Below are 22,891 nucleotides of genomic sequence, written 5' to 3'. Positions count from 1 at the left end.
AGATGAACAAAAGCTAGCAGCCCAGGGGGCTGAGGGTGGAGCTGAGGGTGGGAGACAGGGGGTGGGGGTGGGAGATGGAGTGATGTGGGGGTTGGGGAAGTGGGAGACAGAGGGCGGGGGTGTGGGTTGGGGGTTCAGTAACAGGAGTCGGGGGTGGGGGGTGGGAGGTGGTTTAATGATTATTCCCAGAAAGAACAAAGTCTCTTTAGAATTAGTTCTAGAAAAATATCTTCAAATCAAAGCTGATATGTCACCCTACTATGTGTCCAGCACCATGACTAGAAACAAACATGTTCCTAGACTCACAGAGTCTGAAAGACTCTTTTGATAGATTGGGAAATAGAATGTTGTTGGACTTTTTGACAAAAATTGAAGACGATGGAGCAAGCCTTCATAATTCAGAAAGAAAATTATTTCCAATTTAAAATTCTGTACCTGGCGAATTGTCAATCAAATATGAAACACTTTTAGCAATGTGAGGCCCTTAAGATTTCACCTTAAGGACCCCTGTTCTAGCTGTTTTCTGTTGTTAAAAACAGCACTGGGTACATTTTAATGGAGAGAGGTTTATTTTGGTTCATGATTCTCATCCAAGGTCAAGGACTATCTGGTGATGGCTTTCTCTAGAGCACAGTCCTCGGGCAATATGGGGCATCATATGGCGAGAGTGTTCCTCTGGTCTCTCTCCTTCTCATAAAGGTTCCAAGATTTAAGCCTGTGGGATCTCATCCTGGTTCTCTTCTGATCTGTGTCACTAGCTCCCTTCAGATCAAGATGTAGAATTCTTGGTTCCTCCAGCACTATGTCTGCCTGCACTCTGTCATGCTTCCTGCCTGACATGATGATAGTGGACTGAACCTCTGAACCTGTAAGCCAGTTTTAATTAAATGGTTTCCTTTAAGAGGAACTGTGACCTTGGTCACAATTGTCTCTTCACAACAATGGAAACCCTAACTAAGACACATGGGAACTAGGAAATGAGGGATCCCACCCAGGAGGGAAGTCAGAAAGCTCTAGGTGACCTCAAGGGCTCATGGGACCTGAGAGCTCATCCCCCAAGACCAACCCAAGAAGAAATTGCTAGAGACTAGTGGGGACTTCATGCAGGGAAGAGAGCTTCTAGGATATTTACTGCATGTGGTTGTTTTGAGATTTACCCAAATGAGGGAGACTGGAGAAGGGTAAAAAATGAACACTCGGAAAACTGAGCAAGAAATAAATACTAAATGTAATGGCTCTTCCTGGTTGTCAACTTGACTATATCTGGAATGAACTACAACCAGAATTGGAGGGCTCACCTGTGACTCAGATCTTGAGGCTGGAAGACACAAGTTTCTGACCTGGAACTTGGCATGGAGATCTTAAGGCATAGTGGCCATGGAAGGTTTAGGCCCAAGCAAGGTAGAACATGCCTTTAATCTCAGGAGACTAAGGAAAGGAGATATCTGTGTTCAAGGTCAGCCTGGGACAAAGCAAATCCCAAATCCAGCTGTGGTGGTACATACCTTTAATCTGGGCCACACCTTCTGCTGGAGACCTACATAAGGACATTGGCAGAAGGAAGACTCATTCTTCTTCAACTGCTTGCACCTACTTGACAGGACATCTGTTGGAACTTACTTCTAAGAAGACAAACATCTAGCCTCATGGGGCTGAGCAACTACTAGATCCTTTGACTTTCCATTCACAGCTGCCCATTGTTGGGTTAGTTGGACTACAGACTGTAAGTCATCACAATAAATTCCCTCAATATAGAGAAACATTCCATGAGTTCTGTGACTCTAGAGAACCCTGACTAATACACTAAAGGAAAATAGTATCAATTATTAATTCCAAATTAAACACAAAGCTGTGTAAGAGAAATATTAATCATACCACACTGTGAATGTCATTTATTTTTTATTATCATATAAAAAGTTTTGCAAAATGCAACAACAAAAGCATTGGCAACAAACAAGAAATAGAAAGATTGGGTCACAACAAAATTTAAAAGAATGTTTAACGAAGGAAAGTCAACAGAGGGAAAAGGCCATCTACAGAATCACCTACAGAATGAGATAAACATTTGCAAGTATAAGGCCCCCATGAAGGGAGGACCTCACCTAAGCCTCAGGAATTCGAGGCCACCCATTAACTCACAAGACACGAAACCTGATAAAATCAGCAAGAGGTATATTTCGATCAACATGTTGAGGTCAAGACCTGTAGCCCACGCACGGGCAATGGGGTCTGACCCTGGGGCTTTGGAGACAGAATTTAAAGCCAAATACCGCAACTCAGGGGGGGGGAGGAACCATAACCCAGGGGGAGTGAAGGAGGGTTATTGGAAAGCACCTGTGGAAAATACCAGCCCATTATTCAGTTTGTGACAGGGTCTAAGGAACAGTCATGAGGAACATTTTGTATAGGCTATTTTCTAAGAGCCTATTCATAACCAACCAACTATCTTGTGGTCAGCCAAGTTCCTGAAACACAGAGCTCACGACCAAGCTGACCTGTACTCTTGGTTCTGTTCAGTCTGCTAGGAGGTTTTGAAATTTTTTAACCCTTTCACAAGTGTACGTCTGATGAGGGGCTGACAGAAGAAATATAGGACTTGGGGCTGGAGAGGTGGATCAGTGGGAGAGAACATGTACTGACCACACTAGCAAAGAACCTGAGTTTAATTTCTGGCATGTAGGTCAAGCAGCTCAGAACTGCCGGTAACTCCAGTTCCAGTGGATACAATGCCCTCTTCTGCCTTCTAGGGGCATCTGTACTCTCATCCATGCACACTCACACGCATACACGTGCGCGCACACACACACGCATATAATACAATACATTTTTATAAGAATTCCAGGAAGTCCTATAACTCAATAATAGCAACCACAAAACTACCCCATCTTGATTTAAAATTGGGCCAAGGACTTGAATAGACATTTATCCAACAAGATAAACAAATGGGCAATAAAGCATATGAAAATATGCTCATTATCACTGATCATTAGCAATGCAAATTCAAACCACAATTAAGAAACAACCTCACATTCATTAGGATAGCTATTACATTTTCAAAACTCAATGAAACAAATAACAAAATCTGTAAACTAGCAACTTTTGGCTGGTATGGGGGAAATTGGAAAACCTTGTACATTCTGGATGGAAACGTGAAATAAAGTCGTTGCTGTGGAAATAGCCCAGTGGCTCCTCAAAAATTAAAACTACAGTCACAACACGGTCCAGCAAATCCATGTCTGGGCTTATTCCAAATAGCTGAAAGCAGGTGCGTGTGCAGGTGTGTTCACTGAAGCAGCAGTATGTTCATGTCATGGCGATAGACATGATAGAACCAGAGCAAGTGCCACATGGTTAGACGAATGTGGGATACCTACGTAATGTTATGTATCCTTATATGGATGGAATCCTGGAGCATGCTGTAGCACAGAGGAACCTTGAAGACATAAGTGAAACACTCAGGCCCCAAAAGAACAATAGTCTACTTCCTTGAACAGTTGAATTGACTGAGACAGGAAACGGGGTGATGATTGCTAGGAGTTGAGGTGGGGATGCAAGCTACCATTTGTCAGGTATGGATGATGGTGATGGTTTCAAAACCATGAGACACAGTCAATGTGTGGTTCTGGTTTCATTTCTTTTGCTATGGTAAAACACTCTAAGCTGATGCAACTCAGAGGAGAGGAGGGAGCTTATGTTTCACATTACAGTTGCCATGGTGGGAAGTCAAAGCGGGTCCACAATCAAAAGCAGAGAGAAATGAACTCAGCCAGGCTACCTGTTTCTTTGCCTGTGATGACGTCAGTAAGGTTGCCAAGCCTGACAACCAGAGTTAGATTCCTGGGACCCACGTGGTGGAAGGAGAGAACCAACTCCATGGGTTATCCTGTGACTTCCACATGCACACCTTGGTACACATGTGTACACACGCTAAATAAATAAAGTAACTGGAAATACAAGCAACAGAATGAGTTGTGTTATTTAGTGATGTAGATGCCCCACAAAGAATTCAGCCCCAAGTTAATAGCAGCTGCCTGTGGGAGACCAGAAAAGGAAGTGGGGACCCAGTGTCTTAAGGTTTTCATTAATTGTGCACAAATGCAACTTTGACTAAGGGCTGGAGAGAGATACCTAAAAGGTTTCGAGTTCTGGCTGGTCTTTTGGAGAACCCAAATTCAGTTCTTAGGATCTATGTTAGGTGGTTACAACCATCTAGAGGAACTCCAGTTTCAGGGGATCCAATGCCCTCTTCTGGCCTCCACAGGCACCAGGCATGCATGTGGTGCACAGACACATATGCAGTCGAAACACCTGTGCACATTAAAACCAAACTAAATTCACTGGCCACGGATATGGACATGGTGGTGCATGCCTTTAATCCTAACACTCCCAGAAGCAGAGGCAGGCAAATCTCTGTGAATTTAAGGATAGCTTGGTCTATAGAGTGAGTACCAGGACAGCCAGAGAGCTACACAGAGAAACCCTGTATCAAAAAAAAAAAAAAAAAAAATCTAAAATTTAAAAAACTTTGTTTAAGAGGTAATGAATCAAAAAGTAATCTGAATCAAAAGCAAACAAAAAAATTGTGAGTGTATCCTTCTAGAAGGCCCTGTGACATAGGTTGTGGGTGCCAATGACCTGGGATACTTTCAAAACATAAAATACCTTTCTATTATGGGCCCTGGCATTCCATCCCTTCTCCCAGAACAAATGGGATGCCTCAAAGCATCCCTTAGAGAAGCATGCCCCTGACGGACAGAGGCTCTATCTTTACTGTCACACACTCATTTTAATGTGTTCAGAAACGCAATCCGCATATCAAACCTATAATTTCATGGAGATTTTTGCTTAGGAGGAAGCCAGGTTTATTAAGTGAGAGGATTTAAGGAAAATACAGTGGGTGCTTCATATACATGAGTTCCACATCCTCAGATTCAGTCAACCTCAGACAGCAGAATGCTGTACAAAACAGCGTTTCTACAGAACATGCACAGACATTACCCTGGTTGTTCCTAAACAATCCAACAGACCAGCCACAAAGCAGTCACATTGTGTCGGGCCTCCTAAACGAGCCACAGGCCACTTACCCGAGTGTTCAAGATGGTCTTAGGTTATATGCAAATGTGGAGCCATTTTATATAAGGGACCCTAGCAGCTAGGAATTTGTCTTTTCTCTTTTTGAGACAGGGTCTTTGCGTGTATCCTGGGCTGGCCTGGAACTCCCTATTTTTTTGCTCATCTTCCCAAGTGCTGGAATTGTGTACCACTTTGCCTGGCTATCTATTGGCTTGGCTTTCGTATCCTGGGGAGAGTGTTTCTGAACCTACCCTCTCCAGATCCTGAGAGAGGACTGTAAGGAGAGGAATAGTTGTGGAGACTTGTGGGAATGGGAAATGTCATTTAAATGGGACCAGTATGGTAGAAGACACAGGAAGTGCTGACTTAATCCAACCCCCAAGGGTTAGGGATGGGGACTGCACACCTGAAGAGAGGGAAGTAGCCAGTATCGATAGAAGCCAAGGAGGAGCAGTTATCCCAGGTCTCTCCTGACAGCACTTGCCTGAGGAGCAAGAGATGGAGGTGGGGTTTGTCCTCTTCTGTGCTTCTTGAACCACCTTCGTCTCTCAGCTGCTGAGTGTCTACCTCTGTACAAAAGGTCCTGCAGTCAATGGCAATTGTGTCAACAGTGGCTGCTCAGAATCCTTCTGGGGTGCTTAACTCTCCTCGTGACAGAAGCAGTGACCATGGTGGTAATGAGAACAATCACAGTGTGTGTTGTGTGCCAAAGCCCTCAGGTTAACATAGCTGGCCCTCTGAAGAGCACCAGCTATGTTAACCTGAGCTCACACACCCTAGGAGATGATGCAGAAGCTAGCCTGGGAGGCATTCCCCAGGATTTTTGCATCCTGGGGGTGGGGGTGGGGGAGTCATATGTTTGAGTTCTCTCCCATATGACCTGTGCAATCATCAGAACATTGCAGGAATGACAATGTGACATCCACAATTAGGTCAGAAAAGACACTGGGTGGGTATTTCCACTGCATTTCTGTTATCCACTCACCTGCTGGTGGACATTTAGGCTGATTCCACTCCCTTGTTTTCATTATAAAGCAGCAATAAATATGGACGTTCAGGTGTCTCTGTCACAGGCATAGAGTCCTTTAGATATGTGCACCAGTGTTATAAAGCTAGGCCATAATAGTTCAGTTGTTCATTCTTTGAGGAACCTCCGCACTGATTACTGATTACCATTCCCACAGTAATGAATAAGAGTTTTCCTTTCCTGTATCTTTGGCAGCTTTTTGGAATTTTTTAAAATTTATTTTTATTTTATGTGCATTAGTGTTTTGTCTGTATATATGTCTTGTGAGGGTGTCAGATCTTGGAGAGAAAAAAACAGTTATGAGCTGCCATGTGGGTGCTGGGAATTGAACCCAGATCCTTTGGAAGAGCAGTCAGTGCTGTTTTGTTGTTGTTGTTGTTGTTGTTTTGGGTTTGTTTGTTTGTTTGTTTGTTTTTCGAGACAGGGTTTCTCTGTGTAGCCCTAGCTGTCCTGGAACTCACTCTGTAGACCAGGCTGGCCTCGAACTCAGAAATCCGCCTGCCTCTGCCTCCCAGGTGCTGGGATTAAAGGCGTGCGCCACCACCTCGCGGCCAGTCAGTGCTCTTAACCACTGATCCATCTCTCCAGCTCCCAGGATTTGTTTTCTTAATTATAGCCACTCAGACTACAGTGAGAAAGAGTCTCAAAGTAGTTTTAGTTTACATTTCCCCAATGGCTAAAAATGTTGAAAGCATCTTAAAATATTAATTGAATATTTATACTTCTTCCTTTGAAAAGTATATGTTCAGTTCAGTGGCCCGTTTGTTGATTGACAGTTTGAAAATATGATAGATATACACATGGGATTTTATTCAGCTGCACAGAAAAGTGATATTATGGGTCTGGGCAAATAATTCAGCTGATAAAGTGCTTGCTTTGCAAACATGAGGCCTGAGCTTTCTCTCCAGAACCCATAGCTACACAGCCAGGTATGGTGTTGTGTGCTTGTAGTCCCATATGCTTGAATGATTTGAAATAGGCTATTCCCTAGGGCATGCTGGCCAGCCTCTAATTAGCAAGTTGCTAGCCAGTAAAAGATCCAAGTCAAAGAAACAATATGAGTGGTACAGGAGGTATGCCTGTAAGAGGAGTCCTCTAACCTCCACACATATCCACACACACATGCATAGAATATGCACCTATACACACACAAGAAAAATGAAATATGATCTCTGCAGGAAAATGAATGAGACTGGAGAGGTATTCAGGTGAACCAGAAAGACAGACATCTCCCATTCGCTCATACGTGGATCCTAGCTTCGGTCTGGATCCATGAGTATGCATGTGTACATGAGTGTGGGTGGAGTAGGAACCCAGAAGGGGTCCATGAGGGGAAAGGGACTTAAGGAAGTGAGTGGAGAGTGTATCAGACACATGTGATATGAGGATGAGGGGGAGTCCTGGAGTTAAAATGGCTAAGTGTGAATGGGAGCAGGGATGGGGAGACCAATCAGCAGGGCGGGAAGGATCAACCACGATTGAGCATACATGGAAACATTAGAGGGAAGCCTGCTATTCTGTGTGCTAATTAAAAGTAAATTAAGTTTAATTTAAAGAATACCGTGTCCCTTGGTCTCAGTTGGCATGTCATGAGGACACTCACGCAGTCCCTTAAAGTCCTTGCTGAGTACTGGCCTGGACTCACCAGCCATGAAAGGGAGCCATCCTAGAGCCAGCCCAGGTAAGCTTCAGGGGACCCCACAGCTCCCATCCGAGCTGCTCCCCACTCCCATATCCACATCCACATTGTCTTTTTGTCTTGTTGGTTTTTTGAGATGGCGTCTCTGTCTTGGAATTTCATTATGAAGCATTCTGGCTTCAAACTCAGAGATCTGCCTACTTCTGCTTCCTGAGTGCTGGGATTAAAGGCATGTGCCACCACATCCAGCCCCATTTTGTCTTAAATTGCTAAGTTTGGGTTGTTTGTTATATAGCAATAGGTAATTGACGCTTTTAAGTAGTAGTCCCTTTTTTTCTTTTCTTGGTTTTGTTTGTTTGTTTTGTTAACCTCTGTGATAGACGTGGATGATAATGACACCATACATTGATTCCAGCCAGGCGCATAAGAAGTCCAAACTGACCAGGTGCTGGTCTTGACAACCTGTCCAGTTAAGTTATTACTGTGTCCCTTCATGAAAATTATGTTTGGTAGGGCATGGGGAATCTAAGGCCTCCAAACCAGTGGTAAAGAAACGAGAAGCAAGAGAGTCAATATCCACTCCTATTTCAATCATTCGAATTACAGCACTAAGAAAGATAGTACCACATGCTAGTCTCCAAGTGATATAATTTACCCAATCCTAGATGGTGTTACTTCAATCTCCAACAATATAACTTCATAGTTGAAACCATAGCTGAGTTTTCCAAATATCATTCCATAGTCAAGTCATCTGCTTCAGGGTGATAGGTAGCACACCGAGACCTGTGTGCTTTATGGACATGATTTGTTTTGGTAATTTCCATGGCCAGAGGATTCTATTAAGCACTGGTAGAGTCCTATTATGTTGAGTAAAGCATTCTGCATGGAGGATGACCTGGACAAAACAATCATGGACAATGTTTTTGGCAGAAGCAATGGAGATAGAGAAGTCATGCCCACATCCAGAGACAAATCTATTCCAGAGGAAACAAAACTCCAACCCATCCATGATGTAAATGATCCAAAGAATCACCTTTCCTGCATCTAACTGTTGGAGACTTCCTAGGAAATGGCACCATGCACCTGCTTAGATCCTGTCTAGTGTCAGGTTGGACATTCAACATTCACAACCAACTCTGTTCTGTCAAGACCGTACATATCTTCTGCTCCTTCTCCCAAGACTTGTCATCCGTGTTCACTTAGCTAGGATAGCAGTGGCTTTCTCTCTGGAACCCAGCTGAGTTGCGGCATGAAGGAAAACACCACACAAACATAGTTCAGAATCAACAGGTAAGTCAGTTGCTAGGCACAGCAACTAGCATCCGAATTGTGTGAGCTATACTAGATATAACTCCTCCAGTGGCAAATCCTGGCGGATCTGCCATCTAACCCGGGGCCTCTTGTTTGCTACATGTTGTCCTCTAAACTCTCCCTGCCCAGAAGCCAGTAGTCCCTTTTTAATTTTTATCTTTGACACAAGGTCTTTATGTAGCCCAGACTGGCCTCAAGCTTGTGACAATTTTGTTTCATCCTCCCAAGTGCTGAGGTATAAACCATTCTGACTGACCTCATTCCTAATCTATTTATTTACTACTCGATTTATTTATCAAAATGTTTATTACAGTGTGCAAGCACACATGTGCATGCGTCTGTGCCTGTGTGCATGCATGTGTAAGTGTGTGTGTGTGTGTGTGTATTCCCATGTGTTCTATGGCACACATGTGGAAGCCAAAGGACAACTTGAGGGAGTTGGTTCTCTCCTTCTATCATGAGTTCCAGAGCTGAAACTCAGGTTATCAAATTTTGTGTCAAGCACCTTTACCCACTCAGCCACCTCATAGGATCATATGACCACTTTATAGAAGAGAAAATTAACAGAGAGTCCAAACAACTTCCCTGAGGTCACAACAGATATCTAGTGGTTTAACCCATGGAGTTCATATCATGAATTAGAACATCTCTTTTATAAGATCCTGCCAAGGAGAATGGGTAACAGGCCCACAGTATACCAAAAGAGACTGAGGCTACACTTCTGTAAAGTCAAGGTAGGGTGTTGGGTTCAAGTGATGTCCTGCGTCTGCCCCACAAGGCTAGGGCCGATTGGGGAGGCAGGATGTGGGAAGTTTGACTGTGCTCACCCTACACCAGCACCAGGAGGGTGTTGGGCTATGTGAAGCCCCGGAGACACAGCTCCAGGTTGGGGGAACACAGTCTGAAGTCCCGGGGACAGCTAGAGCTGGCTTGGGGGTCCTTGGGTCTGCAGGGCAGCTGGGGACCATCTGGTTCTCAGGCTCTTGGGTACCCAGGCGCTACTGGAAGCCTCGGAAGAGCTGAGAACAAAGTGGGGGCCCACAGGCTGGACTGGTCCCGGCGGAAGGGGAGACAGGGAGAGTGCTTCGGTTGGGTCCCATGGGAGTGAGAGTTCTTGGCTTGTTCTGGTGATTGGCTTGCTTGGGTTGGTGGCCTTGGTCGCAGTGCCTGGGAACGAAGAGAGATCTTCTGTAGATGAAGGCCTGTTCCATTGTTTCCCATGGTGGATCCCGATGAAAAGAGACAGTCAATGGTTTAAAGCATTTATTGTTATGGTGGAAAGTAGATGAGTAAAAACCATACCCAGTTTTCTCAGGGCAGGCCTGAGGTTAAATACCTTTTATAGGGAGGAATATCTGGGAAGGAAAGCTTAATTGGCTAAGGCCTTCTGGCCTTTAGGTACCTCATTAATATGGAGATCTGTCTTGAGGCTATGTGGCCTGTGGACATGTCTTCTACCTGTGGAGGAGCTAGGGGCATTGCCTTTATGTGACTGAAGGACATAAATCTATGGAGGACTGCAGCCTCGCGTCAGGAGCCTAATGTCTGGGGGCATGGTGAAATGCCTGCCATCCCTCTGGGTCACTTGGGGTCCCTCGGGGTCACATGGGGTCACCTGGATTACCAGCCTGTGCTCAACCAGAAACCAGGCTGCCTTTCACAGTCCTACAGCAGGGGACAGATAGAAAGCTCCAAGTTCTCAGCTCAGCTGGGTCCCTGCTCTCTGATCTTGTTTGTGTGAGTGACACAGGCCTAAGACATGGAGGTGGGAACCTGATGTCCCTGGACAGCCCACTTTCTGGGTTGCTAATCCTCTTGTGACTTCATTACTGTCTTTCCAAAGCTGTCTAGGGCCTTAGACCAGAGAGCTAAGGGAAGCAATGGAGTTTTATCATTTATGCCCCCCAACAGCCAACCAGGCTTTCTGGTCCTGGGGCAAATTTGTGGGGCCACACCACTCTTTAACAAGCTACCAGTGGAGACAAAGCAGGGACTAGGAAGCCTTTCTGATCTGAGGCCTCTGCACAGAAGTAGATCTAACAGCAGTTCAGTGAGATTGACCTACAGGACCATGGGAAACTTCTACAGAAGGTTCTTTTTTGTTTGTTTGTTTGGTTTTGTTTTTGTTTTTTTTTTTTTTTGAGACAGGGTTTCTCTGTAGCCCTGGCTGTCCTGGAACTTACTCTGTAGACCAGGCTAGCCTCAAACTCAGAAATCTGCCTGCCTCTGCCTCCCAAGTGCTGGGATTAAAGGTGTGTGCTACCACTGCCCGGAGACTAGAAGGTTCTTTACAGAAGGCTATGTGAGAAGAGCTCCGAGGCTGGACAGATACCAGCCTAGGCAAATGTTCCACACAGAGGGCAAAAGTCAGAAAAGGTCTGAAACTTAGCTCTCAGGGACAGGTGAGGAGCATGCCCGTGTGAGGAGCAGGCCTGTGTGAGGAGCAGGCCTGTGTGAGGAGCTGGCCTGTGTGAGGAGCAGGCCTGTGTGAGGAGCAGGCCTGTTTGAGGAGCAGGTGGGTGTAAGGAGCAGGCAGGTGGGCCTCTGGTGACTCAAGAATCTGCTGTGGAGGCCGCACCGACTGGTTTTGAACTCTCTGTACCACAGACAGGCCTTGAGCTTGTGTTCTTCCTACCTAGGTCCCCCAGGTAGCTGGAATTAGAGGCCTGTGCCCAGTGAGCTATATTCCCAGGCTGGGGAATTTGTATTTTTTGAGGTTTGGGGCCAGTAGAGGCTTTTCAGGAAGGTATTTTGAATAATAGTATCAATGGCTAATATTTATTAGGCATCTACTGTGTTCTGTACATGGCTCTCACACAACCACATGTAATCTAAACCTCACATCAGCCTGTGTGGTGAGTACTGTGATCCCCGGCCCCCGCCCCATGCCATCTTTTATATGCAGAACCTGAACCGCAGACGTGGAGGTGACCACATTCATATAGTCAGGGAAGGAAGGGGCAGGCCCAGACCAAAAGGCCAATGCTCTTGTCCTTTTGAGCTACAGACTAAACTTTACCCCATGCAAAAATCTTAGCACAGAAGGAACCCCAGTTCCCAGCCTCCCTGAGGCCCGATATGAGTCTGAGTTTCCCAGGAGTGCAGAGCAGAAGGCATATGAGGCTGGATGGGTGAATCTGGGTTGCAGGAGGGGTTCCATCCTAACCTTCGAGGGTGTCACAGTGAGTATCATTGTGTTTGAGACAGAATGCAAACTCCTTGCTGTGGCCTACAAAGCCATCCTGTGATTGGGCCTGTGGACTGCCCAAAGCCTCCCCCCCAATGCACAAACTTCTCCCATCACTAGTTTATCACTATGTGACAGATCTCCATTGCTCTTCCCTCTGTCCAGAGTAGCCTTGGGATTGACTGCCATGTGGTCGGGCTCCTCGATGTCAGTGAAACATCCCCTCCTCTGAGGTGACCGCCTCTCTAACTTATATGCCCTCATATTGTTTATTTTCTCATTGCCATTATGATGACCTGATAGAACTCTTTTTTTGCGTCTGTATTTCTCTTTTCTAACTAATACGTAAGCATCGGGAGGTTGGGGAAGCACCTTGTTTGCGATGCTGCAGCCTTGAGTCTTCAACACACAACAGCACATGCTGCATAAGTTTTTGTTACATTTTCTTCTGTTGATGGTCTGTCTTCCCCTCGGCTAGAGACCTCACTGTGGCCAGGACTTCCAGACCTAGCATGGGGCCTTAACGTGACCAAGGGATGATGCACTTGTGGTCTCCCAAGGTCTGCAGTGGTCATAGCCATTGTCATGGGCTACCCTTTGGGGGGAGGCATTAGACTGAGGAGGCTGTTGACCCAGCGGGGCTGTTCCCATCCAGCTTGGCAGAGGGATCACAGCTCCCACGCTTGCTTGCCTTCTCTCTCTCTCTCTCTCTCTCTCTCTCTCTCTCTCTCTCTCTCTCTCTTTCTTTCTTCTGAAGAGAGAGGGTCAATTTAACACTGGGCCTTGGCACCCTCAGCGGGCCTAGTTTACAACCAGTGCCCAAGAGTCTCACTCTCTGAAGATTGTGCTGCTGGGCCAGGCTCACCCGGCAGGTGGCTGAAATCCAGTCTAAGCGTTGCCCTCCTGACACTGTAGAGTAGGGGAGGTGGGGTATCACTGCCAGGGGAGGGGCATTCTTTGTGCAGAGGCTAGTGGGAACCAAACAGAGACACTAGATGTGCGGCCTCTGGCGGCAAGAATGACATATCTGGGCCTCCACAATCCCTATCCTCCACAGCAAGGATTACCTTGCCATGCTTTCAGGGCACTTGATCTGCTCCTCTGCTGGGCCAACGAAGAAGGATAAATATGGGTAACAGTCTGTGCGTCAGACCCTCACCTCTCTCAGGATCACATAGTGTATAATAATCACAGATGCACAGGGTCGCAGAAAGGGACTAGTCTAATCTAAAGCTGGGACAGGTCTTGCCTGGCACCCCTAGCTTCTCCCTGGCAATGCTTTTAGCCTTCCCGCGCTCCGCGCGTTCACTGCACTGGCCTGTGCGTCTGGAACATCTTCCCCCGAGCCCGAGCTCTCCTGCATATGTCTCCTTCTCTCGCCCGCTCGCCACCTCCGCTGGGAAACGAGGGGGCCAGAGCCTAGCCGGGCTCGTCCTTGTGTCTACGGCTCCCAGCACCTGCGCGCGCACAGAGCAGGGTCGTGAGGCTCGGACCCAGAGAGGAGGGGACAAGGACAGGCGGGGGAGGAGAAGAGGTGGCGGCAAGAGGAGCGTGGGGCGGAGGCGGCGGCGGGAGGGAGCGCGCGCGCCGGCGGCGGCCGCCCAGGGCCGGGGCCGCGCGCCCAGCCTGAGCCCGCCCCGCCGCCGAGCGTCACCGAACCTGCTTGAAATGCAGCCGGGGAGCCGGGGCGGGCGGCAGCGGTGGTGGTGGCGGCGGCGGCAGCGGCAGCCCCGGCGCCGCGGCAAAGACTTGGCGGGCTGAGGCGCGGCGGCGGCGCGGGGGTCTCGGGGCGCGGCGGCCGGAGCCCCGGGCCCGCCATGGGCCGCCCAGAGCGGGGCGCGCTCCGGCCGCTGGCGCTGTTGCTGCTGCTGCTTCAGCTTCAGCATCTCTCCGCGGCGGATCCGCTGCCTGGCGGCCAAGGTGCGTACGGCGCTTCCCGGGCCAACAAAGCGCGGCCGGGAGGAGGGGGTGCTGTGCGGCGAAGCCCGGCTCGCGAGAGGCTCCGGGGTCCCCAGCTCCCTGGATTTGCCTTGGACCCCCGCTCAGGGTTCTGGTTACCGAAGCTCTACCTCGGCTCCGGGCACCCTCTTGGGGGGATGGGCGCCGCCACTCCCCCCCCCCCTCGGCCCGTGAACTTTGCAGGGGGTAGACGTTCAGGGTCTGGGGTTTAGGTTAATTTGACACGCGCGCTCCGTCACGATGATGAGCGAAGCGTTACAGTCTTTCCTGACAATGCGTTTCCGGGGATCCCTGCGGGCCGAGTAGAGTGACAGGTTGCGAAGGGACTGAGCCCCTGCGCCGGGTGCGTGTGTCGCCAGTGTGCGGGGCTTCCCACAGACTAGGTCTGTGTGTACCTGACTTGCGTTGTGTGTGTGTGAGGGTGAGTGTGTCTGAAGGCGGGGTATAGCCACGGGCCGTTAAGCGTGTGTCGGGTCTCGCTGTGCCATCCATCAGTCGGTCCTGCAGTGGAGGAACCCGTGGCATCCTGTCCTCTCCAAATTAAGGTGCCTGGAGCTCCGGAGCTCACCGGTATCTCCCCCGTTTCCTATACCCGCTGGACTTCTCGGCAGCCAGGGCTGCACGGTGGGGAGCAGGCTCCTGTGCAGTAACCCAGCTCACAACCCCCAACCCCCGCAGGGCCGGTCAAGGAGTGTGAAGAGGACCAGTTTCGGTGTCGGAACGAGCGCTGCATCCCCTCGGTGTGGAGATGCGATGAGGACAACGACTGCTCGGATAACAGCGACGAGGACGATTGCCGTGAGTCGCGGCGACCAGGGGAGGGGGAAGCGTGGGGGGCGCCATGCTCCGCTGCGCACGTGGCTGCACCCGTCATGGGGCCACCTGCCCCAGGCTAGCCGCCTTGTTCTGGGCTGGGTGGCTCTTAGCTGTTGGCGGAAGCCGGGTGGCTGGCGTGTCCTGCTTAGGGTGGAGCCCAGCGCGGCTTGCTGGAGCTACTAGCCCGAGACTGGGCGGCGACACGGCAGCCCTTGCACACCTCTAAGCTCTATGGATCACATCCCCTATCTGGACCCCACTGGGCGCGCGCACTTCAAAGTTCCACGCAGCTCAGGCCGCGAGGGGCTCTTTCCTTGCTCGGTTTTATGAATGAATGGGCTCCCCGGGGCCACTGATTGGCTGCGCAAGGACCACCCCATAGGCCTGTGGCTTGACCGGCCAATCCTGGGGCTGGCGGTGTGCTGTAAAGGGCTCTAGGCCCTGCCCTGGCCCGCCCCGGCCGCACCTCCGCGCGCATCCTCCGCGTGGTAGGCTCAGGTCCTGGTCACAGACCGCTGTCTTTCTGTCGAGTCACCCTTCAGAGAGCGTTTTTCCTCCTGCCAGCCCAGCCTGGGTGTGAGTCATGGGGCCAACAGCAAGGAGGGGCTCAGGAGGAAGAGTGTGTTTCCTGGAAGCCACCAGAGCAACGGCAGAGAAGGCAGGCCAAATTCGAGCCCCAATGCCTTTGCTGAAAGTGGCCTTTGTACACCCTGAGCTACTAATGGAAGCTCCCCCTTGTGCGGGCCGGTATTCAGGTGGCTGTGGGAGCGGCCGCAACGGAGTCAGCAGGCGTTCTCTGCTGTAAAAGGAATGCAGTTCCTGGTACCAAGAACCCACACTCTTCTAGGCACAACTACCTAGGAGGCCTTTCAGTTGTCATTACAGAGGCCTGTTGTCTGCCTGCTGATGTTGGGTGTACAGAATCAGGCCAGCCCTGCAGTGTGGCAGCACAGTGTCAGAATGGGGAGGGCACCAGGTGGCCACATATCTAGCATTCAGGAACGGTAGGCCGAGCAACACTCGGTAACCATCTGTTAAGTCCTTGAAGTTTCCAGGTTTAACATTTTTGGGGGATGGGGTACATGTATAAAGCATGTATGTGAAGATAAGAGTGCAACTTGTGGGAATCAACTCTCTCCTACTTTGTTGGTTCTCTGCCTCAAACTCAGCATCCTCCAGCTTGACTGTGATGCCTTCACCGGCCCAGCCATCTCACTGGTTCCCCTTGAGTTCATAGACAGGCTGAGATCTTCCTTGAGTTCTTTTGACTGTTCTCCAGTCAGCCAGCAGTTCACTCTGGACTAGCCTAGAGCAGGCTTTTGGGCATACAGAGCCTGACTGCCTCAGTTTCCCATTTGAGCTGTAACTGCAGCCAGTGGAGAGCTAACACTCTTCACAGTGGTTTACATTACAGATAACGGCTCTCAGGTTGAGTTACTTGCTCTGTGGCTACTTGCCAAGTGGAAGCCTGAATTTAGGCATCTTCTATCAGCGTTCTTAACCTAATCCTAATTCTATGCTGTAGCTGTGGTTGGGTAAAATATTAGAGGGAATCTCATGTCTGGGAGTTGTTCCGGTTTTCTTAGAGGGTCGCGCACAGAACAGGGTGCAGAAATAGAAACTTCATATCTTATCCCCTTGGCTCTTTAAAACACTAGTCTTGTGAGTGTGGTTGTGAAGGTTGTCATTTTATAGGTAGAGATAGGCTCGGAGAGATGGGGTGTTTTACCTAAGGTCACACAGCATAGGTAGGATGGATGGTAGAGCTTGGTTAAGATCTCTCTGCCTGCCTGTTAGCTCAGGGCATAAGTTGACGTAGTGGGGAGTGTGAGTGGAAAGGACGGCCTGCTACTCTTCACTTATGAAGGTGTATAGCGTGACGGGCAAGGGTGGCTGGTAATCTGAGATGGGACAAGGAGAGCTCTGAGGCAGTCTGGCAGCTGCTTTGGCTTGAGATGGGTGAGGCAGGGTTCTAGGCAGTTAGTGGGCAGATGCCCATGGTGCCGACGGTGTGGAGTAGAAAGTGTTTTGCACACGGCCTGACTCTACTGAGCTTTTTCAGGTGCCCACCAGGATGCCTGTCTCTCCATTCTGTATTAGATCATAGGAAGTCTTCTCATGGGGCTGGCAAGAAGGGGAGGGGAAGGTATTTGGAAATTCTTCCCCACAGAGCTGTAGAAATAGCTCAGCAGTTAAAACGCTTAGAGCTCTTGCAGAGGATCAGAGTTCAGTCCCAAGCATCTATACCCATGCCCAGCATCCCACAACTGCCTGTAACTCCAGCTCCAGATCTGATATGACACCCTCTTGTGAACTCTCTGGGCACACAGATACATACAGACACTGAGGATATACCATTCCAGGCCACCTGCCCAGACTCACTCCATCCCTGATACTTCACTCTGTTCTGTCCACCAGGGGCCTGGCGGCTCAGCCTCTTTGTCCCTAGGCTGCAAAATAGAGTGGGGGCAGAGGCTGTAATTTGTAAAAATGTTCAGTGTAGGCCCAATGAATCCAAGCTTCTGATGCAGCCCAAGTACCCAGGGGGCTGAAGGGAAGGAAGGAGCTTTTGCATCGAGGAGGCTGAGACAGGCTTCCTATAGAAGGCCACTGCGGAGCTCATCTCTAAAGAGTCACTCGAGACTTGTCATCTTAAAATAAGGGACACAGGTGGGTCATGGTGGTGTGTGCCTTCAATCCCGGCACTTGGAAGGCAAGAGGATTTCTTTGAGTTTGAGGCCGGCCTGGTCTACATAGTGAGTTCCAGTCCAGCTAATGTTACGCAGTGAGACCCTGTCTCAACAAACACAAATAAAAGGTAGCATACACCCCATGCTACAGAGGTCACTACCAATGCTCAGAGAGGTGACCGACTCTCAAGTCACACAGCTTGTCTTTGGCTATGAAACTCACACTGAGGTCTTCCAAGCCTTGATCTTTATCTTCAGGGAGGGCTCTTGGCTCACAGCTAGGGGTCTGGGGAAGGGAAGCTTACGGGAGCTGCAGGTCCCAACCTCCTTCAAAGCGGAGGAAGGGTCTGACGCCCTAGGGCTCCCGCCGGGGGAAGTTGGGTGGGACTCCAGCCTGTGGGCTCACATAGGCCTGAGTTTCCTGTTGCTTCTTGGTGTCTGGGAGCAGAGGTGGGGATTCTGGTGTCTGGCCAGGCCTTTGCTCCTGGGCCATGAAACACAGCACCTATTTACACTTGTCAAGCAGTCTGGACTGCCCGGCAGCTAGCCCAGGCCAGTGCCTCGACTGGTGCTCTTCAGTCTATAAGACGGTTGAGCCTGAGAGACTTGTAGACACTCAGAGGGGTAAGGAACAGTGTGTTTAAGTAAAATTGCTTCAATGTGCATTCAGGCATGCAACCACAGAGCCTGCACAGGCCCCCCCAGGCCTCCATTTCTCATCCTGAGATGTGTGAGGCTCCCCTCCCCTCCCCCCGCTGCCCCAGCTTCTGGAATGCTGGACTGTTTTGTGGGAGATTGGATCAGGAAGCACCCTTTCTGTACTCACCTGCTTTTCCCTTGCCTTAGCTATCTGCCTTAGCTATCCGTCCTGCTCAGTGAAGAGCAGCTACAGCCCAGCCTCCCAGGCTTCAGGCCCACTAGTTGGTCCTGGCCAGGCTGCAGGGATTCCAGAGCTTGCCTGGTGGTGTCCTTATGAATGATGACAGTTTGGCTACAGGTTCTGGCTTGTGATGTCGCACACATTTGGCTGTGGGGTATAGTTAACCAAGACACCAGGCCCCACTTCATTGCCCTTTTGGATAGATGACATTATTGACAGAGAGCTGTTCTTTTCTGAACCAAGCTGTTCTGCCACCTCAGCACCCTGAGGATGGAGCTAGTACTGTGACCTCTTCATTGGCCTTCCTTGTCGGGGCCCTGTGCCCACTGCCCTCCAGCCTTTTCCTGCATCCTCCTTTGAGCCTGGCCACCACTGTAGCTCAGTCACCTGCCTTCTGCTTCTCACCTTTGTGTGTGCTGTGTGCCTTCCCAGGACACTGTTCTCTCCCATGTTCCCTGCTTTCCCAGTGTTTCTCAACCTGGGTGTCATGACCCTGTTGGGGGTCACAGATCTGATATTCTGCATATCAGATATTTACATTATAATTCATAACAGTAGCAAATTACAGTTATGAAGCAGTAACAACATAATTGTATAATATCATTAATATATAATAATAATAATATAATATGAGAAACTGTATTAAAGGATTGCAGCATTAGGAAGGTTGAGAACCACTGTCTGAGACTTAGACAAGGGGTTACCTCCTTGAAGAAGGTGCCACTCTTCCTTCAGGCTGAGATAAGGGACTTGGGAATACTGAAATCCCAACTCTGTGCAGCCCTGGATCAGATAACCCTAGCTGTCTCCTCCTGGCTGAATGGCCCTGGTGACAATAGTCCCTCCTTCCTAGAGATAGGGGGTTAACTGAGAGAATGCTCAGTGAGCAGGAGGCAATTGGTAGGTGGCAGTGGGTACCATGGTGGGCAAAACTCAGCTGAACACCTCTAAGGTTGCTACTACAGCAGCCACCCAAACCCTACTCCACGACAAGAGTTTCTGAAGGCTCCAGCAGGGAGAAATGCATCTAACAGATATGGCTGGTCTCGGAAAGTAGGCTGGGGCTGGGAAGGGCATGTCCTGGTGGGCAGCCTCCTTCCCTCCTAGCCGTGTCTGCTGTACCATGGCGCTGCAACAGGCTCCGAGCTAGCCTTGTTGTCTATGCCGCTGGATTGTCCAAGCAGGCTTTGAGAGTGCTGAAGGCTCTCCCTTGGGTGTTCCATGGCCTCTCCTGGGTCAGAGTCCCCTCAGTTTCTGAGGCTGCAGCTGGCTCATGGCTGGTGGCTTCTTCTTCTTCCTCCTCCTCCACTCCTGCTGCTGCTGACTGACTGATTGACTGACTGACTGATTGACTGACAGACAGACAGCTTTCCTCCTTGGGGAATGAGGTAGCAGGTGAATCCGAGGGACCTCAGGGACAGAGGAGGAGCGGGACCCAGAGGGGTAGTGGAACAAGCACTCCTTCAGGGTATAGTCAGGTGGCATTCTCCTGGCTCAGGGTGAATAGTTATGTCCCCAAGGTCCTCATTGTTCCAGGAAGGTGGCTGGGCCCCAGCTGGGTCTCTGAAGGTGTAGGTGCCTCCTGTCCTAGGGTACCTTTCCTTTCCTGCCCTCTCTTTAGTCTCAGGCTTTCTCACCTAGCCTTGTGCTAGGCACCAGGGACTCCAGAATAGACACATTCCTTTGGGGATCTCCAGCAACAGGTACTGGCTGCTGGCCTGTGGGCATGTCAGGCGGCTTATTTTCTTAGCTCTTCTTATCTCTGTTTTCTTCTCATTCCCATTTTAAAGAGGAAACAGAGGCTTAGAGAGAAATGGCTTCTGTGCTGCATATGGCCTGGTGCTTCTGGACTGGAGCTCTGCCATGTAAAAATGACTGCCTAAAAATGACTCCTCCTCCCTCCCTCCTTCCCACCTATACTACTTCCCCTTTTCATATTTATTCCTCTTGAGACATGGTCTCACTCTGTAGACCAGGCTGATCTTGAATTCACAGTAATCATCCTGCCTCAGTCATCTGGACTGCTATGATTACAAACACAAATCAGCTTCTCCCTCAGCTTTGTCCACCCTATTGGGGTCAAAGGACACATTGCCCAGTCCTGTCTCCCTATGGTAAAAGTTTCTGGTTTGGGGAGCGAGGCTGGAGGGGACCTTCTCTGGAGACCCTGTGGAGTCCCAATGCAGGCCCCCTCTCCTAGCCTAATGGGCTTGTGTTGGCTGTGCCATTGAGAAAGGAGGACCTGATAGTGGCCCTGGAATGCAGTGTCACTTATCACAGCTTCACCTGCACTCTGCCTCCTGGCTTCCAGACCACTGGTGCCGTCAGGGCCCATTCTCAGAAGCAGGGTGTTCAGATCCTGAGTGGGACTGGGGGGAAGAAAAGCAGACATCCCCCCTCCCACTCTTGCACATCCAAGAACACCTCTCTGTTCTGTGTCTGGCTAAGGGACAGACACATGCTTGCCATACCCCAGAGCTTTGGGCTCTGGTATTGGGGACTTCAGGCATATATTGTCCTGGCTTGGCCCTGCCTGGCCTCTCAGGATGTCTGGCAAGCTCAGTAAAGTGATTTGTTCTGTGTCCATGGCTTCCTGAATCTGCTTTCTGCTGGGTCTTACTTACACTAGATCTCTAGGCAAGGACTGGCAGTATGTGATTACATGTCATAAAAGACAATGCCAAGAACCAAAGTTGCTTGCCCTAAGCCAACTGACCAGTCAGGGGTAGGACTTGCTTCTGGCAGTGTGGTTTGCTGCAGCTGAAAGAAAGAGGCCAGTTCACACACATCAGTCAGAACAGCGTGTCAGACCCATAGGTGTGCCATAGTCTCTCTTTCCAAGCAATCTGGGTATCTCTGCCAGTCCTTGTCATAGGGTGTGCTGGCTCCCTCCTGAGCAATACTTGTCTTGAGGTGCATGTGGCCATCAATCTGGAAGTACCCCTGGTTGCAGCTGTTTTAATTACCAGCCCCTAAGCTCTCCCTCCTGCTACAAGCTGCTATGTCACCCACCCAGGGGCTGGAAAGGCTCAGGACAAGCTTAGGGGAGAAGAGAAGGCTCCCATCGTGGAACCCTGCTCAGTACCAACTCGATGCTTCTCACCACCATTCTGGTCTGGTTCACTGGGGGCCAGTCCAGGACCTATAGCTAGCAGAGTTGGGCACCTTGGGAGTATGGACTCTGGGATCTTATCAGGTCTCATGAATGTCCTGATGACTAAGTTACCCAGCACCATCCCCACAGTTCCCATGACCCCTCATTGCCTTTGCCTACATCCTTCTGGATTTATTAATTTTATGTGTATGAAGTTTTTGTCTGCATATATGAATGTACCACATGAGTGCCTGTGTGGGTAAGAAGAGAGTGTTACATCTCTTGTAATTGGAGTTATGGATGGTTGTGTGCCACCATGTATGTGGGTGCTGGGAATCAAACCTGGGTCCTTTGCAAGAGTAACACATGTTCTTAACTGCTGAGCTGTCTCTCCAGCCCCAAACACTGCCTTCTAGAACATGGCAGGACAAACAGGAGAGAAAGCCTTCCTGGAAAACTGCACCCACCAAAACCATGGGAGTGGTTCTGTGGCCCCTGGTGGTACCCTGACATTGGCCTGGCTTGTTACACTCAGTGCTGCCCCACAGACATGCACCTGGGAGGCCAATGAAGGCATAGGCTCCACTGCCTGAAGAAGCATTTCAGGCTAAGGAACCTCACAGGACTTTCTCAGTTACTGGAAGTTCTTGAGCTATAACTTCAGTTGATTTTATTCATTCATTTTTTTTATTTTTCCTTACAGAAATAACCTTCTCTGAGTACATGGAAGTAATTCTCTTAAACAAAAATGAGGCCACATTATTCAGATCATTTTCTCATATCATATATAGTGTCCCATGTACATTGTTTTTAAAGGACTGGATTATACTACCCTATGAGGGTGGCCCATAGTGTGGCGACATGTTCTCCTGTGGATAGAGATGTCTGTAACTCCAGCTACTGGGAGGCTAAGGCAAGAGAATTTTAGGTCCGCCTAAATTCTTTGGTCTTTGTAGCTAGACTCTAACTAAAAACAAAAACAAAGCAAAATACATGAAACTGAAACAGACAACAAAAGATGACGACGTCTCAGGAACACCCCTGTATGCCCTAATGGCCCTGGTGTCCAGCCAGCCCAAAGGATTCTAAGCACAGGGGCCACCTTGTCCCAGGCCCACGACAAAGTAGCCATATCTGGGTCACACAGAGCAGAGATAAATGACAACTGTGTTCTGGCCCAAGGACACTTACCCACCAAAAAACCCACAATATAAC

At 49.4% G+C, this 22,891-nt stretch overlaps 1 protein-coding gene across 20 annotated transcripts in view; it reads left to right on the top strand.

Annotated features, from left to right (window-relative positions):
* Nucleotides 1-14,011: 14,011 nt before the first annotated feature.
* The window catches only part of Lrp8 (LDL receptor related protein 8), a 72,140-nt gene continuing 63,260 nt past the window's right edge, over nt 14,012-22,891 (top strand). For all 20 annotated transcript variants that reach the window (XM_034502520.2, XM_034502518.2, XM_034502519.2 and 17 more), the window contains exons 1-2: nt 14,012-14,157; nt 14,875-14,994. In XM_034502520.2, the coding sequence (XP_034358411.1) occupies nt 14,055-14,157; nt 14,875-14,994 (223 nt within the window). In that variant the 5' untranslated portion in view covers nt 14,012-14,054. The remainder of the gene's footprint in view (nt 14,158-14,874; nt 14,995-22,891) is intronic.

Source organism: Arvicanthis niloticus, chromosome 5 (assembly GCF_011762505.2).
Source record: "Arvicanthis niloticus isolate mArvNil1 chromosome 5, mArvNil1.pat.X, whole genome shotgun sequence".
NCBI classification, from domain to species: domain Eukaryota; kingdom Metazoa; phylum Chordata; class Mammalia; order Rodentia; family Muridae; genus Arvicanthis; species Arvicanthis niloticus.
The sequence above is the reverse complement of the archived record's forward strand: the minus strand, read 5'-3'. Positions and strand labels throughout refer to the sequence as shown.